The sequence below is a fragment of the Mytilus edulis genome, chromosome 14, assembly GCF_963676685.1.
Source record: "Mytilus edulis chromosome 14, xbMytEdul2.2, whole genome shotgun sequence".
Lineage (NCBI taxonomy): Eukaryota > Metazoa > Mollusca > Bivalvia > Mytilida > Mytilidae > Mytilus > Mytilus edulis.
The window spans coordinates 53,971,466-53,989,462 of NC_092357.1; the positions used below are offsets into that span (position 1 = coordinate 53,971,466).

At 32.7% G+C, this 17,997-nt stretch overlaps 1 protein-coding gene across 1 annotated transcript; it reads right to left on the reverse strand.

The window, feature by feature from the left end:
* Window positions 1-9,875: 9,875 nt before the first annotated feature.
* Window positions 9,876-16,641, reverse strand: LOC139502741 (transmembrane protein 121B-like). Its single transcript, XM_071292304.1, has 2 exons — window positions 16,271-16,641; window positions 9,876-11,286 (listed from the first exon to the last, which is right to left on the reverse strand). The coding sequence occupies exon 2, from the start codon at window positions 11,236-11,238 to the stop codon at window positions 10,279-10,281; it is 960 nt and encodes a 319-aa protein (XP_071148405.1). The 5' UTR covers window positions 11,239-11,286; window positions 16,271-16,641; the 3' UTR covers window positions 9,876-10,278.
* Between the last annotated feature and the right edge of the window lie 1,356 nt (window positions 16,642-17,997).

Consider the following 17,997-nt stretch of genomic DNA (forward strand, 5'->3'; position numbering starts at 1 on the left):
ATGTCGATTTGACATACCATCTGGTTACTATTTATTTGCTTTTCGTAATATTTACATTGTTCCTCATTTGATAGTGCTTTTTATCATTTTTCTTTCCTTTTTAATTGGATATATTGCTTCACTATTGTTTTATAAATTGTGTACATATTGTCACACTACATGTGCTTTTATAGCAGTCATTGGGAAACGGTTTGGCGATGCAGGGCTGGGCGATCTCCTGTTTTAGTCTGGAGTTATTGGGTCAGGTTCTTTGACTGGTGTATTTGAAGGTAAACATTATAATCGAGCGCTGCGATTGCTCAAAATTGTATCTGAAGCTTTTGAACGATTACGTTGGGAAGCATTTGGTTCTTGTCTTAATTCAAATGATGAGAATGAATTTCTCGATCCTAATTTTCAGCATCTGCTTTGTCAATCTTAGTTCAAATCAGACAAAATTATCAGAAAACAACTTAAAAACCTTGCTAATTTCACCTTCTGTTGGTAAACTATTTGAGGCATTTAGTGTATATTGCAATCTAAGTGAGGGACTAATGAAAAAGTTCTGGAATTCTTACATAGAAATGGTCGAACTTTTATTGGTATGTATAAGAGCAACAAGGGAAGGTAAGTGGGAACTTCATTTGGCATGTGTTGAAAAAATGTTACCATGGTTTTTCGCATATGACCGTCAAAACTATTCCCGATACATGTCAGTATATTTGCTTCACATGCAAAATCTGCAAAATACATATCCTGATGCCCATGTATATCTTTCATCTGGTGGTTTTTGTGTTCAGAGAAGCTCTCATGGATTTTCTAGATCTCCAGTTGACCAAACAATCGAGCAAACGTTGAACAGAGATACCAAAATAAGAGATGGCATTGTTGGTTTCAGTTTGAATAAAGGTTCTGTTAAACGTTGGTTGCTAAATGCACATGACAGAGCTTCAATATCATCAAAATGTCGAGATTTGGCATGAATAGTTAATCCTGAAACATCGACACAAACAGAACTTGACAAAACTCGAATGAAATGAGATGAAACTGACGTTTTGAAATTGGTTCAAACACTGCAAAGGTGGACAAACCCATTTGAGACATCTGAGCAGCTATCAGGCTTGTCCTCGGGCACCGTTTCTTCCTCTGAATTAATGTGCGACGCCTATAAAAAGGAAATGTTGGCATCAGACAATTTATCAGTGAACGGCTTGTTCAAAAGTCAATCGGCAAATGGAAGCTATTCCTGAGGAAAGCATGTGGATATTTGATTGCATGGCAGTCATTCACTCCATCACAAGGATACCAAATACTTTTTCTGATTTGGCAAATGTTGTTTTTAAAACCATCCTTTCAGTTTCAAAAAGAGCTCCCCGCATTGATTTTGTCACTGATCAGTATCCCACAATATCCATAAAAAAATAGAACGGGATCGCAGGTCCTTGGGAGGGCAAATCATAACAATAATTTCGAGACCATCACAATCGTGTCCTCGGCAATAGAGGAAATTGTTGTCAGTTGGTAGAAACAAAGTTGCTCTTGTTAAATTCTTTGTGTCGGAACGGATTAAACAATCCTATAGATTTACACTTGAAGGAATTGATTTATTTGTATCACTGTTGAAAATGAAATAGTGACAAGTGTAAAATGCACTGAGCTTCTAAGCAAACAGGAAGAAGCCGACAAAAAAATGTTTCTTCATGCAAAACACGCAGCTGACAAAGGTTACGATTCCATTGTAATAAAATCAATCTGATGTGGAAGTATTGGCCTGCTATTTTCAGAATCGCATCAGTTCAAATATTATTCTTCTGATAGGTACGTCTTCCAAATGCAGATTATTAAATGTGCAATCAATGTGCGCAAAATTTGGGGAGAATTTTTGTAGAACACTGACAGGATTTCACGCCTTTAGTGGTTGTGATTCAGTTAGTGCTTTGTCTGGTAAGGGGAAAAGCAAAGCATTTGGCGTTTTGAATCGTTCTGTGGAGTTTTCAGAAGGTCTATCCCGTCTTGGTGAAAATTTTAAAAGAGGTAGGCGAAGGACTGTCAAAAACACTCGAGAGGTTTTTGTGTGCTATATATGAATACGACTATAATAGCATCAATGAAATTCAGATTTTTTTTTTGCAATGCAAAAAACATTCATTGTCATCTACTGCCCCAACAAAAGATGCAATGTTAAAGCACATCAAACGATTCAACTTTCAGGCAAAGATTTGGAAATCTGCTCTATAACACAACACTGTTCCATCGCCAAACAATCATGATTCGATTGTTAAGAACGATTTGATCAGCATCAATTGGCTAGACCAACCGCCATGATTCCATGTTTTTCCCTTTCTGACCTTTGAATTTTGTTCAACTGTCTTTAGTTACTTGATGTTCTATGTTTTAATGTAAAAAATATACCTTTTTTATCAAGAAAACTAGTATGTATGCTTTGGTTCATTCAACATCATGAATTTTGGTTATTACCCTCCCCCTTTTTTTCTTGGTCCTATACGATTTAAAAATTAAATAAAAATTAGCCTCCGTATTAATAAGATATGATTTGTTCAATTTAATAGGGGTAATTGTACCGAATACTTGGTTATTTTTTCTTTTTTCTGTATATATGTGTGAAACACAATTTTTGATATACTCTTAAATTAGACCCCTTTTAACCCCTTTTGGACACTTTTTCAAAAGTCTAACACCTCTTGAAATATTCTTCAGACATTACTCTTTAGACTTATACCAAAAAATTGCGGTACCCTGGGGTGTAACACAGAACTGAAATTTTGCCTTACCAGCTGATGGACTATAAAGTAAAATATATCATAGTCGCTCAATTTCTGACCAAAACAATTATTTACTACATTTATCAGTGGAAATCTAGATACTCTTTCACTAAACATATATCCTGAAACTTTATCTTTATGTGCAAACTGAACTAAAGAGATGTCACATTATTTACATATCTATTTAGCATAAAAAAAAAATCAAAAGTCATTAGGTGACGATTTCTTATTGTAATTAAAACTATTTTGATGAAATTTTATATTTGACCGAGAAAATAATCTTACATTTAAATGATGTCGTGATTGCAATTTTTAACTTTTTGTTGAACTACAAATTATCCGAACTTCCTCGTAAAGAAAAACTAAAAAAACACGACCATGTATATTTACTGATGCTGATAATCTGAAAGTTGAGCCCATGTATAGGACACGTCCGGCATAATTATACCAGTATACTGGATGATGGTCGAATACACCACTAACAACAGTACATTTTGTACATCTAATCTAATATACAGTGTAGCTACGGTAATTTCCAGTATTTCACCAATGCGAGTATTTAGATTTTACAACTTAATGATATCAGTTGGAAAACATGGAAAATAAGGAGGTATGTCGAATACATAGATGTAATGGAGTAATACGCAATCAACTGTATCTTTGTCTGTCCCAATACAGGAACCTTTAACTCAGTTGTTGTCGTCGGTAACTGTCTGTCATAAATGTTTTGTTTTTTTTAATTATTTCTTAGTCGTGAATAATTTACAGCGCTAGTTTCCTCATTTGTATAATTTCACGTTGTCGTTATGTCGGCACAATTAAATTTTGACTGTACGGTAATGGATAAGTCATTTATCGCAGGTTCTGTTCGATGACATACTGGTATTATAGTAACTTCGGGTAGTGTGTAATTTATATGCAAGACTTTTCATGTAAATATAGACAGTTACATAAAATTAAGAATCATGTGTTTTGTCATATTTACTGCTGTACGCTTATTTACAACAACAAAAACCAGAAACCCCCCCCCCCCCCCCCCCAAAAAAAAAACCCCCAAACAAACCCCACTTTATTACCAAAGGGGAGATAACTCAGACATGAGGGGAAAACCATATGGCAAAATCAAGGGTACTTTATTCAAATGATTTACACCACGTGACTTTGTCCCTTTTGATCAAATTACCTCCCTCAGCTCAAGCTCAGCTCAAGATTGAAAATATAATTTATTTTAGATTTGCGGATAATCCAGTCCTTTTCCGTCATTTATCTAAAACTAATGTATCTTTAAAAACTTCCATGGCGGAAATATACAAAAAATGCCGTGTAATTCTAAGGGGAAATGACTTTTTACGAAATGGGAAGGTTGAAATTATCATGTTTTTAAAAGAATTTGACCGAAAATTTTAGAAAGCAGGTAAGTTAAAAGATATCTAACTTTTAAATTCAACCTGCAAGGTGTTTCCCTGTATGCAAACAAATCATGAACAATATCTTCTTGCATATGTATTTCTGTTTTGAATATGGCTATTTTACGATTTTCCGTCATTTTATATGATCTTATATAGCAATTATAGTATGGTTACGCCTCCGATTTTTAAACTAAAAAGACCGAAAGATTTCAGAGTAGACAATAAAATTGAGAATGGAAATGGGGAATGTGTCAAAGAGACAACAACCCGACCATAGGAAAAACACCAGCAGAAGGTCACCGCTTCAATGTAGCGAGAAATTCCCGCACCCGGAGGCGTCCTTCATGTCCATTTGTACACGGACAGAAGCCTTAAACATGTACAATTCACCTATATGCGATCAAATTGTTCATTCGGCATAGGTATTGGCATATTGGCATTTTTATTTCAGGGGCTTATATAATCCTATTGTAATGGCTGCCGGAAAAATATATTTTCGGTTCTCTCGAGAGTTTACCACAATATGGCGATGAAGGACAGTGTGTACCTAAAAATTCCCGCCAATTTTTACATTATTGAAATCTAAAATACAGTAGACTTCCGAAAAACAGAACATTTATGGTAACACCCGAGAGTGCCAAAAATATATTTTCCGGTAGGTGTCGCTTTAGTACTTTCATTTTCAAATTTAGGGCCTCGATTCGTTCTATTTCAGAAATGTCGAGTTTGTTTTAAGGATTACAATAGTTATAGAGGTTACTTAAGGTAATAAATATATGTCATTGAAGATATAATTCAAGTGGGAACAGATTTATTCAGGTCACTAAGTAAGTGAAAGTCTTTGAAAAATTTTACAGCAATAATTTGAAGCATTGTCGCAAATGAGCTTCCTCCCTTGTGTTTTTTTAGGGGTTCGTATGGATAGTAAACCCGGCAATTGTAACAAGCCCCTGTGGTCATGCTAAGGCAAAATGACCGCTATGCAAATTAGCAAATTACCCCAAATTTTGCCATATGCTCAGATAAGTAATGCATATAAAATAATGTGTTGTGGATTAAGCTATTTTAATATGTAGCAAGAAAACGACGAGTCCAGTGAGTCCATAATTTCCGTTTCTTGTCTGAAAGCATATTATTAGTCAGCTATCTTCTCATCTGTTATCTTAAAATTAAAAAGTTTAGTTTTCTTTTAGCACATGTAATTAGATTTCCCATGCATAGTCTATACAAAATCTGACAATTTTGCTCAACATGTAGCTTAAAAACACTCCCGATGACTCATTCTTTTGTTATATTTTGGAAAAGAGATACACGATTTGGACAAAATATCAGATAATTCTATGGATTTTAATGTAGATCCTTCCCCTCACCTCAAATTAAAAAAATGGAATTTGAGACGCGTTTTTTTTTACCGATATTGGCTATAAACTATGATTCGTAACAGAACATGTACATTTCTGATATTACAGGGTCGCAATTGGTACCCAGAGGAATTTGTCGATTAACTGTATTGCCGGAACATATATAAATGTTGGAGAAAGTTAACAGCTATATTCATCTTATCGTGAATGTTGTCTGTTGTATACACTTACAGTGGAGATCAGTTCTAACCTCTCATAAATTCTGTCAGAATCTGTCAGGAGAACTGTTCTAGAACAGTATGCAGAACTGTCAGCCTGACACCTTTTAGTCAGTTTTAGGTTAGAACTGTTCTAGCTAGAACTGATTTGGTCAGTTCTACCTAGAACTGATTTGGACAGTTCTAGCTAGAACTGATCCTGACAGTTCTACCCTAGAACAGTTTTAGACAGTTCTAACTGACCAAATATTTGGTCAGGTCTACTTCTAGAACAGTTCTACGGTTAGAATTGATTTCAAATTCTACGGCTAGAATTGATTTATAAATTCTACAGCCAGAATTAATTTATAAATTCTACGGCTAAAATTGATTTATAAATTCTACGGCTAGAATTGATTTATAAGTTTTAAGAAATATTTGTCTTAATATAAAGGCTTCGGCAAAATAGCGATTAATATTATATAGAGTTTTGCTATTTTGCCGGTTTTATTTCAGATTTATAATCGGCAAGAGAACATGTTTAACCCCGCCATATTCTGCATGTATGTCAGTGCCTGTTCCAAGTCAGGAGCCCGTAATTCAGTGATTTTCTTTTGTTGATGTGTATTATGGGGGGGGGGGGGGGGGGGAGGGAGGGTTATTATTTGAATTGTTTTACATTTTTTATTCTGGGAGTCAGGATGGCTCGTTGTCACATAACAAAATTATCCTCATTAACCAAATGTAATATCTGTTTACGAGTAGTTTTCATACCTCGGACGGACCTGTTTAACAAAAATCTTTTGACCACATCAATCTAAACTGACATTATTTGCTCGTCAGTCTTTCAGCAAATCTAGCTGCACAGTACTTCAGTTTTAATTTTAGGTCAAGAGGGACTGTACTATACAAGTTACAGCAATATTGGAAAACAATGTTGTTCGCATCAATTTATAGTGCCAGCATGCAGGGGCAGATCCAGCCATTTAAAAAAAGGGGGGGGGGGTGTTCCAACTATATGTTCAAATTCAAAAGCATTGATCGTCAAAAAAAAGGGGGTTCCAACTCCTGAACCCCCCCCCCCCCCCCCCATTGATCAGCCAATGAGCATGTCCTCTTTTTTTTCAAAATATTGAATCATAAACAAATATCAGTAGTTTTCATACTTCAGACTGAGTCGTATAATAAAATCTTTTGACCGCAACAACCGAATCTTACCATATTTGCTTTTTTTTTTATGTAAATCTAAATAGCTGCACAGTAATTCAGTTATAATTTTAGGTCAAGAGAGACTAGTATATAAATAACTACAATATTGGAATTGAGAGTGCCAGCATTTCCTATTTTTATTCAAAATATCGCATCAGAAACAAATATCAGTCATGTCAGTAGTTTTCATACCTCAGACTGACAGTAACATGAAATCATGTAACAAAGTTATTTGTCTGCATCAATCAAAACTGACCATATTTGACAGCATCAACCAAAACTGACCATATTTGACCGCATCAACCAAAACTGACCATATTTGACCGCATCAACCAAAACTGACCATATTTGCCCGCATCAACCAAAACTGACCATATTTGACCGCATCAACCAAAACTGACCATATTTGCTCTTTTTTATGTAACTCTTATAGTCACATAGTAAATCTGTAATATTTTTATGTAAGGATGGATTGTAAAATCATGAAAATACAAATGATAGAAATATGGGAACATAATGCTACCTAATTTCATTTGCATCAATTTAGAATGCCAGCATGTCCTCTTTTTATTCAAAATATTGCATCATAAACAAATATCAGTAGTTTTCATACATCAGACTGACTGGTATAACAAAATAATTTGTCCGAATCAACCAAAACTGACCATATTTGCACTTTATTATGAACATGATGTGAATCTTAATAGCCGCAAAGTAAATCATGTATATTTTTATATCAGGATGGATTGTTTAATAAAAATGAAAGCAATATTGGAAAATAAAATTATGCTCACATCAGTTTATAGTGCCAGCATGTCCTCTTTTTCATCAAAATTTTGAATCGTAAACTAATTTCAGTAGTTTTAATATCTCAGACTGACTCATGAATATAACAAAATTATTTGTCGCATCAACCAAAACTGACCATATTTGACAGCATCAACCATAACTGACCATATATGACAGCTTCAACCAAAACTGACCATAATTACACTTTGTTATGAAAATCTTAATATATATACAGCCGCATACTAAATCACTTATAGTAATAAATATACCGGTAACGATGGATTGTATAATTCAAATGACAGCAATATCAATGAATATTGGAACACATTGGCTACAAAAAAATTTCCACATCAATTTAGAATATCTGCAAGTCCTCTTTTTATTCAAAATATTGAATTGTAAACAAATTTCAGTGGTTTCGATATATCAGACTGAGTGAGAGTTGTTTTAACAAAATTATTTGACCGCATCAACCAAAACTGAACTTATTTACACTTTATCATATAAATATAAATGTATATGGCCTCATTGTAAACATGGTAAACCAATGTTATTTCTATGTGAGGACGGATCGTATGATAAAAATGACACCAACTTTGAAACACAATACACCTTATTGCTAATCCTGGCTGACCCGGCCTCTTGAACTTTTGAAGCATACAACAATGTTTTTTCCATTGTGGCGTCAGATATTTTGTTTTATGACGTCAAAATTAAACGGGAACCTGTGTGATATCCAGTAATGGCAGACAAATTGCCATAAGGTGAATTTATACCATATCTAAGAATTTAGCGCGCCGTTATTTCCTCTCTGTATCCATAATAATGAACCATCATTAAACATGCTAAAGTGACTTTTTAACATGTTTAAGTCAGTAGTTTGTGATGGTTTTATTTTAAAACAAAACTATGTAATGGCATCATCCAACACTCACATGACTGATTCATATACTTTATTTTAAAAATAAAATAAAAAGTACATGTATGGGAAGTTCTTTTCTTGGAATAGTATACTGTTAATATAATTTGAAGAAGGCAAAGAAAAATGCATGATTTTGTTTGTAGCCGAACGTCCAGGGGCAAATGTTTCATTCATGTTCAGATCCAGTATATTTTTCTGAGTTCCAGACTCCCAGATATCATTTATTTATATAATCGTTATGGATAAGTTTGGCTAAGACGAGATGGTGCAAATGTATATATAATTTTTTTACGTTACACAACACTTTTTTCATTAATATCCCATAATTCATCCACTGTACAATTTTCGTTTGAACATTTGTCAAAACAGAATTATAAATGAATGTAAATCCAAGGCAAACAAGGTAGATTACGATTGAAATTCCATGAATTAAATGTAGAGTTTTATTTAGGAAGAGACTGTTAAAAACGGGGAACGAAGAAACGTAAACAATGATGTTTCCGTATGCAATCTTATAAAAATATCTCCGATGAGTTGGATAACCTTCAGTCTATTCACTTCGATATTTGTACATGTAACGTAATAAAAGTCGTTTGATCAGTAAATAATATAGAAAATCTGCTATTTTTATATATAGCAAAGTAATTGGAAGTGATTTATTTCTTCTAAATTCTAAAGTGCCCTTACTGCAGTGACGTCATTTAGAACTGTTCTACAGTCCTGACTGATTAAGTCAGTTCTGCTGACAGTTCTACGGTTAGAAGTGATTTGGACAGTTCTACCTAGAACTGATCCTGACAGTTCTACCCTAGAACTGATCCTGACAGTTCTACCTAGAACTGATTTAGTCAGTTCTACCTAGAACTGATTCTGACAGTTCTAATTAGAACAGTTCTAGGGTAGAACTGTTCTAGGTAGAACTGTTCTAGGACAGGTTAGAACAGTTCTATGACAGAATATTCGGACAGTTCTAATGAGAGGTTAGAAGTGATCTCCACTATCATTTGGTTATTTTTTGTTTTTTCCCATGCCATCGTTAGTTTAGTTTTGACTAACGAGTTTGAATAACCCTTGTGTATCTTTTGTTTCTATTTGATGTGTACTGGTTGTTTTTAATTATATGTCAGTTAGTCTCTGACTCTGAGGGAGTGGTTTCTCCTTGACAATCATTCCACATCTTCTTATTACCGCTAAATAGAAGTTAAACACATTTTATTTCTTTGAATTTTCTTTAATGTTACTAGACTTTTAGTGACTATTATTTTAAGTTCATATACCATTGATGACACGTATATATACATAATAACTCAACTGATATATTGTTTCTTATGAACAATATCCATTCCATCCGTTTACTTTTAACTTTCTGTACAACTGGTTTACTAAAAAAAAAACGAGCCATGTTCTTGTCTACTACGTATTTATCCACTTATTTTAACCGGTTACACATCTTGTCCATCTATTTCAAATATAGACCGCTGATTTCGTTATACTCATATGACACTTAAATGTAGTCTGGTTTAAATTAGTCTCAGTAAATAAGTGTATCCTTCAAGCATAAAACAGCTCAAGCAGTATGACTTGTAGTGGCGGATCCAACATTTTCATTAGACTGATCCGCATAATATGTTAATCCATGTAGTTAAACCTGTCTTCCATTGCATACGATTCTACAGCTGGTCCGTCCTGTCCAGACGGTGAAACGCCATCATTATTATTCTGAGTTTGTTCGTTTTCTCCTCCTTCTAATGTTTCGTACAAGTCAAAAGAGATCATTCCAATCACTATGACATTTTTTAGTGAAAAAATGGATATTCCACGACTTAAACCATGCCATAAGATCATCCGGGTTATAAGTAAGGGTAAATTGACAACGAATGCGAGTAACACTTTGTGAATCATAACAAGCTTATGTGAAAGTTTGGCCTCTCCATACTTAGTTTTAGAAAGAGTGATTAGCGGTATTGTAGGTAATATAAAATTAATAAGCGCAATACCAATAATAGCATCATCCATTCCTGTTGGAAAAGTGTCCCTTTCCTCTTTAAAAAACAGGATTTCCATACTGTCTACGCAGTCAAGAATATCAAATATTACTGTTCCCGTCAATTCGTCGATATATTTTCTTCTTGGGGAACCAGGCTTAGCATCATGATTTGTCGCTAACAACAATGCAAATATAACGCCGCCTAGAGCAATAGTAGTTTTCAATGTATTTGGTCCGAAAAAAATGTCTTCACTTAGAAGAAAAACAAAATCCTTGAAGGCAATTCCTACTTTGATCGCAAGTAATGTGGAGTAAGCAAACCATGATATTGGAACGAACAGCAGACTAGCCGACTCTGGATCAGCCTCCTTATCTCCCTTTGGTTTCGCACGATTTAGATGTCTGTACGAAAGAAAAAAGCATAAACACAGCACTATGGCAACCACTATATCTGCTGCGATACACGCAAGCCACGCCTTCCCTTTATATGTCACTAAATAATAATCAAGTATTCCTGCTTGTAGAAAATGAAAACATAGACATAGAAATCTGCTAGGAAAATGTTTCACGTCTTTACAACATTTTGTAAAAACGTTTGCCATTTCTATCAACGTGTCTGGTCAAATATAAACTCTTCAGCTTGGAGAAAGCTACAAAGAGAAAACAATATTAATGATATTAATTTTAAGTGACAAATATTGTCCAAATGACGTTGACTTTTAAAAAAAAATCAATAATATCAAATGTCCATGGTACATTATGTGTGGTTGCTTGGTAACCTTTGCGTAGAAATTATGACCTCTGAATTTGCAGTGATCAAGACGAATTTACTTACGAATTTACGAGGACCGCAAAAGCTAACTATTTAGGTTGTAATTACTGTAAAGCCAATAGACACAATTTAAGAAAATGATTCCTACCAAATGAATGTTTATTATTTGTACACTGTAAAAAAAACCTAATTAAAATATGGGAATTCCGGAATCTGATTTACCCTTTAGACAAATATGGATAAAGTCAAATCAATTAATCCAGTATAAAGATCATGCAGAGTTAAAAATTGTTATCCTTTAAATTAGGGAAACTTTTATGGGAAGACCTCGACCATTCATTTTTTATGTGGAAGTTAGGTTTTTACGAGATTAAAGGAATAAGAATTTATGTTTTAAAGGTCATTGTTGTATTAATTTTTTCCACAAATGTTGAAGGGTTCAAATTTTGTTTTCATTTCCTATCTATATAAATTTTACTAAGAATTTTCTATTCAAACAATTTTGCAATGTTTCTATAGTGATTTAAATGTACATTTACATCGGTGCTTTGCTTTTGCGCCAATTGGCATTTCAATTTGCGCCAAAAAATCTTTCATTTGCGCCACAAACCACATTTCATTTGCGCCAAAAATAAAACCTTTTATTTGCGCCAATAATACAGGTAAATAAAGGTAAATAGTATTTTTTTTTTCTTTTCAGAAAACACTTTAAAAAAATAAAAACATTTTTTTTTGGCATAATAAAACACATTCCTCAGAATTCAGTCATCTTAAAATCATACACAAGGTATGTTAAAACTTCGTCTGTTACTTTGAACATATTTAAAAAGTAGTATAATTGCGAGACAGTTGTATGCATTCTACACTATAGTAAAGTTATAATTCTGTCCATATCAGTTGTTATTCTGGCTTTGCAAGTTTTATGGAAAACCTAAACGATTTTTAATATGATGCATATGATAAGCTATATACCGTATGTGTGATCATAAAAAATACAGACTTATTTCCTCTATTGGACTCTTAACTGACAATGTCCATCTATACACCTCAATAATATAAACATTTATAATTTTAAACCTCAGTTTTGTATTAGAAATTAGTATGAACAAACATTCAGGAGAATGATACTGTAAAAACAATTATTCAAGATACAGAAAAGACTATTCATCTGTTCGGTTATATTTTATTTGAATTACCTGTGAAATGGCGCAAATGAAGTTTTTTATTTGGCTCAAATGAAATATAACATTGTGGCGCAAATGAAAGATTGGAATTTTTAAAAATTGGCGCAAATGCAATGCGCCCCATTTACATGTGGATTCAAATGATTTTGTATGCAAACAATACTCTGAGTCGCTACATTTTTGTATATTGCTTGTTTTACATGCTAGACTCTTTTATTCGTTTTCATGAAATATCATTTAAGAATTGAATGCTTCTTTTTGTAAATTTATTGGGGTGTAAAAGCGTTAACCGAAGTACATTTTGTTCTAAAAATGTACGCACGATCAACGCTTTTACAACCCTATAAAGTTACAAAAAGAAGCATTCAATACTTATAATTACATTTTTTAGCTATGATTATGAAAACACGAATTTTATATATTTTATTATTTAATTCACCTGTGAATGAAAAGTTGTATTGAGCAATGCAACTGCTTACGGAATAACACGTGATGTGCAGTTAGCCAATCAGAATAAAATATTATAATGAAACATACATCTAATGTAATTATAAAGACAAAGAGCGGGATAAAGTTTCAAAACCTTTTAATATATGGAAAACAAATCAAAATACAAAGTTGTGTGTACATGTAATGAATAGCATGAGTGAGGGAAGAACAAAAACTTGCTTCCACATTTGCATACTTAACATTGTTGTGCAATCACGTAATGAATAGGTACATATATACTAATCGAAAACAAACTAACAATACTGTTGCAAAAAAACCCGCAAATTTAAGAAAAGACCAGTACCAGTACACTAAGCACAACATGGGAAACTAGGCACCAAGAACACCAGAAAAAAACGGGAGTGATTACAGTTTGCCAAGATTGTCATCCCTTGTGTGGTTCATTTAAGAACAAACATTGTGGTAAGTCGTGAACATATAACGAATAGGTATAATAAAGTGATTTTATATTGAAATTTGACCAGACAACCCGAACATGAATGAGGATAAGGTCAAGGTTAAGTGACAGGTACTAACTACAAGATCTCATATATTTTTTTACAAATATATTGCAAAGTTGGTTAACTTAACAGTAAGATATTATTGTTATGACCATTTGATGTTCGAGGAGGGCCATGTGGCCGGAGTATTTTGACAATGAATATCCTAACCTATTAAAGGCTAAAAAATTAGTAATATTGCACAAGACAGGATGAAATTGGATATTTTACAACACAAAAGGCAGTATAGATGTAACCAATCAAAAGAACAAAGTGCAAACAAAAAATAAGTATGCGTAGCTCCCGATATAAATGAATAGTAAATCAGAAAAACAACAACCTCCCCCGGAATATCAACAGGTCGTCTTAGTGTAATTAGACATTAAAAAAAACTCGCCTTTGTTCATTGTTCAAGGCCTTACGATGAAATTATAGTTGTTAATTTCTGTGTCATTTTGGTCTCTTGTGGAGAGTTATCTCATTGGCCATCATGCCATATCTTCTTTTTTATATTAGCTAATACCATATTAATTTGAATGCATGCACATTGATAAAAGTAGATGGAGTATGAGTGCCAATGAGACAACTCTCTCATAACGTAAACCATTATACATGTACATTTTGTAGGTCTAAGTACAGTCTTCAACACGGAGCCTTGTCTCAAATCGAACATCAAGCTATATATCTGCATACATAAAACCATTTTGAATCATCAAAATTAAACAAATATTTGGACAGATCAAATGAACGCGTACACTTACTATTGAAAGATCTTTATGTAATAACAGTAAATTAATATTTACCTTTTCTAGTTTTATTGAAATTTTGATCAAAGAATGAGTATAGAGAAACAGTCAATCGATCACAAATGAAGTTGAATTTTGTATTTATTCTATCCACCTAGTACAATATTTGGTTTATAATAACTATCTTTTATGGAGAGACAAAGACGACCAGATAAGTTTAACCGATCAATAATGTCTACTTGAATTAAGTCAGGTATTAAGTGAAAGGATTTTTTTTCATTTATATGTACTGATATCTGTATGAGATTTTCAACTTGAAATATTTGCTCATACATGCATAGCTGTAAACTGTAAGAAGATATATTTGGAATCTGATATACTATGTAATTGTTACTAGCCTAGTTCTAGTAGCGCAAATTAATAGGAAGTTAAATGATAGGGGTGGGGTAGAGGGGGTCGTATACCCTTTACGAAATGATATCCTTACGCATACAATTTCATTTGAAAAAAACATTAGTACATAGATTTACATGTATATCACACAAAAATGCGACAAAGGTTGAAAAAAAATCGATTTACACGAAATAAATTCACCGACTCACTCAAATTAATGCAACGTTTTATTATTTCGATAATTAATACATTTTCCTAAAATAATGTTACCAGTGCAGTCATTCAAATAGGTAACTTGAAAAATAGTTCTGTAAAACAGAAAAAGAAATATCTTGGAACTGACGCCGATTATACAGCAAAAGACTTGAGACATGAAAAAAATATATCTTAATTTAAGGCGTTTTATGTAAAAAAAAAATCGAAATACATGTAAGGTTAAACAACGTACTGACCTCCGCATTCCTTGTTACTGTTGGTTTGTTGTCTCATTGGTACTTATACCACATCTCCTTTTTATATTGGATTAAAGATTACAATCATGTGAAATATTTGATGGAACAAGATAAAACTTTCTCTTTAACTTATTCCTTGCCCATAGACATCTATCTATCGATTTTTCCTAAATGTTGTTGTCACCGAGAACTTTCTATTAATAAAAATATAGAAAAATAATACAAGCTACACAACATTTGAATAATTCTTGATACCCTACGGACGTATGGACAATATGAAATATGAATAAATTATCACTGTACATTTCTTGCAATAACGAATTTGATTGAATGCAAAGAAAATAATTTAGTTAATAAAAGTTTGCAATTATAGAAAAAGCTTACAATAATAACATTCACATTGATTATCATCGGCGAAAAAAAATTTGTATAGGTTTATAATTCTTTAATAACTAACGTAGTCACGTTTTATGAACTTGACTACTTAAAAATGTAAAAAAGAAAAACCTAAAAGATTAAATAACAGACATTTCTACACCGACACTCGAAGCACTAGTCCTCCTCGTATAGCTTTTGTTATGAAGGTTTTTAAAATACAGTTAAAAGCGATCAAAGAAATGTACCGTTAGCCAAATAAAACAAATAACTGTTAAACCCGTATTCGGATCAGTACACACGAACTCTTGTGTGAAATACAAAATATAATAAGGTCCATTAGCTAACAATAAATGTACATTTCTTACATGTGATAAAGTTATGATAAAGTTAAACGAGAGAAAAAAATCACAAAAATGACAATAAATAAATACAAACACAAAAGAGTTTTTAACTATTACACCGAAAACCTTAAAGTTAAATCAAACGCTAATATATTTTGCCCAAACGCTTACATTTAAACAGGTCCATGTACCTAGCTCATTCAGTGGCTATTTTCAATTACACACCCTCGATCCCACCCGAGCAAGTCCATCTGATACATGGGTGATTTAACTTAATGATTCATGATCATTAACTTTTAGTGTACTCAAAAAACGAGGACATGTTGTTATACTTATAAATTTAAAGAATAAATGGAAAAAAATATGTCAAATGTCTTACCTTTTCTTTTTAAATATCCGTAGATCGATTGACTGTTCACGCATCAGTTGGGAAATCACTGTATACGCCCATAGCCTTGTTAATACCATGGGAGGGGAAATAATTGGGCCACACGATAATGGGTTTGTCACTCAAAAGTAAATATACACGAAAATGTGTCACAAATTAAAAAAAAAAAAGTTGAAAATTTGGAGCGTGTTTAAAATATTTTTGTTGGTAAGATTGATGACGCGTTAATCCATGCAGATATAATGGTTTCGTTATTTTACTATTGAATCTGCAGACGATCTATAAAGCAATTAATTACCAATACATTAACAGATGAAAATCATCAGTTTTAATGGCTTTTTGAAATATCTCCTTATGTGCAATTGTTATGCATTCAAATAAATTTGCATGTCAGCCGGAAACTTGAGAGTATGGGACGAAATCACCAAAGCTAGCACCTATTATACATGTTATATAACAACTACTTATATTCAATTTTAAAATGTACAAAATAACCTGTATTTGTAATGACGTCAAATGGTTGATTTAATTGGGGTTTATTTTTATTTTCAAAGATTTAAGATCCTAATGCCAATAGGGTTTTTACTGAGCATTTTCCCCTTAGCTAATCATGCTAATGGTGCCAGAGACAATGAATATAAATATTATATTTAAGGTAACTTATTTAATATAAATCATGTTCGGATACATACAAAAAAATCTGTAAGCTATAAGAAAACGTTTTCGCTTGGGTTAAAAATTAAGAAAAAAATTGTTTTTCTGACATGTAATACCAAGAAACTGCACGAAAAGAAATAATTTATAAATTATGAGCAAATTTATTTCTTTAAAAAAAATTGTATTAAAAAGTAAGTCATGATACATATTGTAACAAAACAGATGAGTGAAAGTATTAGTGTTGTATGTGAGTAAGTCAGAGAGAGAGAGAGAGAGAGGAGAGATAAATCAAATACAATTTATATGTAACCTAAAATATTTTTATTGTTAAACATTAATTAGTCAGAGATTCTTTTTGTATATATTGCTATATATTTTTCTTATATATTCTGTATTTACCCCTTGATACCATTGTCAGGTGGTAGTGTAATGGGGGGTGTAAAATCCCGACTATTGAAAAACAAATAAAAGATAAAAAAAAAAAAAAGAAACTGCACGAATACTGATAATCATCAGATTCACCATATTCTAGAATTTTACTGCTACTTTCTATTACAATGTATATCTGACTGTTATTAACAAGTATACTTCAAAGGGTGTTAATCGACCTTGACTACTCACGAGGGTCTCGCACGGGTTGTACTATATATCTAAATCTATGTTACTGTTATAATGTCTTTACCACTGACTTAATAAACACGTATTTTGTATTCAATATTATAATATTTATACCATACCGTATCCCAAATATAAAAAAAATCTGATCATAAACTACATTGTAATGTATTGTTAATCGGTTCGGATTATCTTCAATCCGATTGAGAATTAAATTAAGTAATCATATACTATGATCAAGGTTATTAGGTCAAGTAGAGGATAAACATAACGCAAAGATTACCTTATAAAATTAAGGAGATGCGGTATGATGGCCGATCGAAAGATCTAGCAAACTTGAATGCATTGGATGTAAGCAATTAAAGTCAATCGTATGGCCTTCATTAATGAGAAAAGCCCATACCGAATTGTCTGTATAGTATAGTATAGTGAAGTTTTAGCTTTTA

Excerpts from the sequence above, each read along its gene's own strand:
- LOC139502741 (XM_071292304.1), bottom strand. The coding sequence starts at position 11,238 with ATGGCAAACGTTTTTACAAAATGTTGTAAAGACGTGAAACATTTTCCT.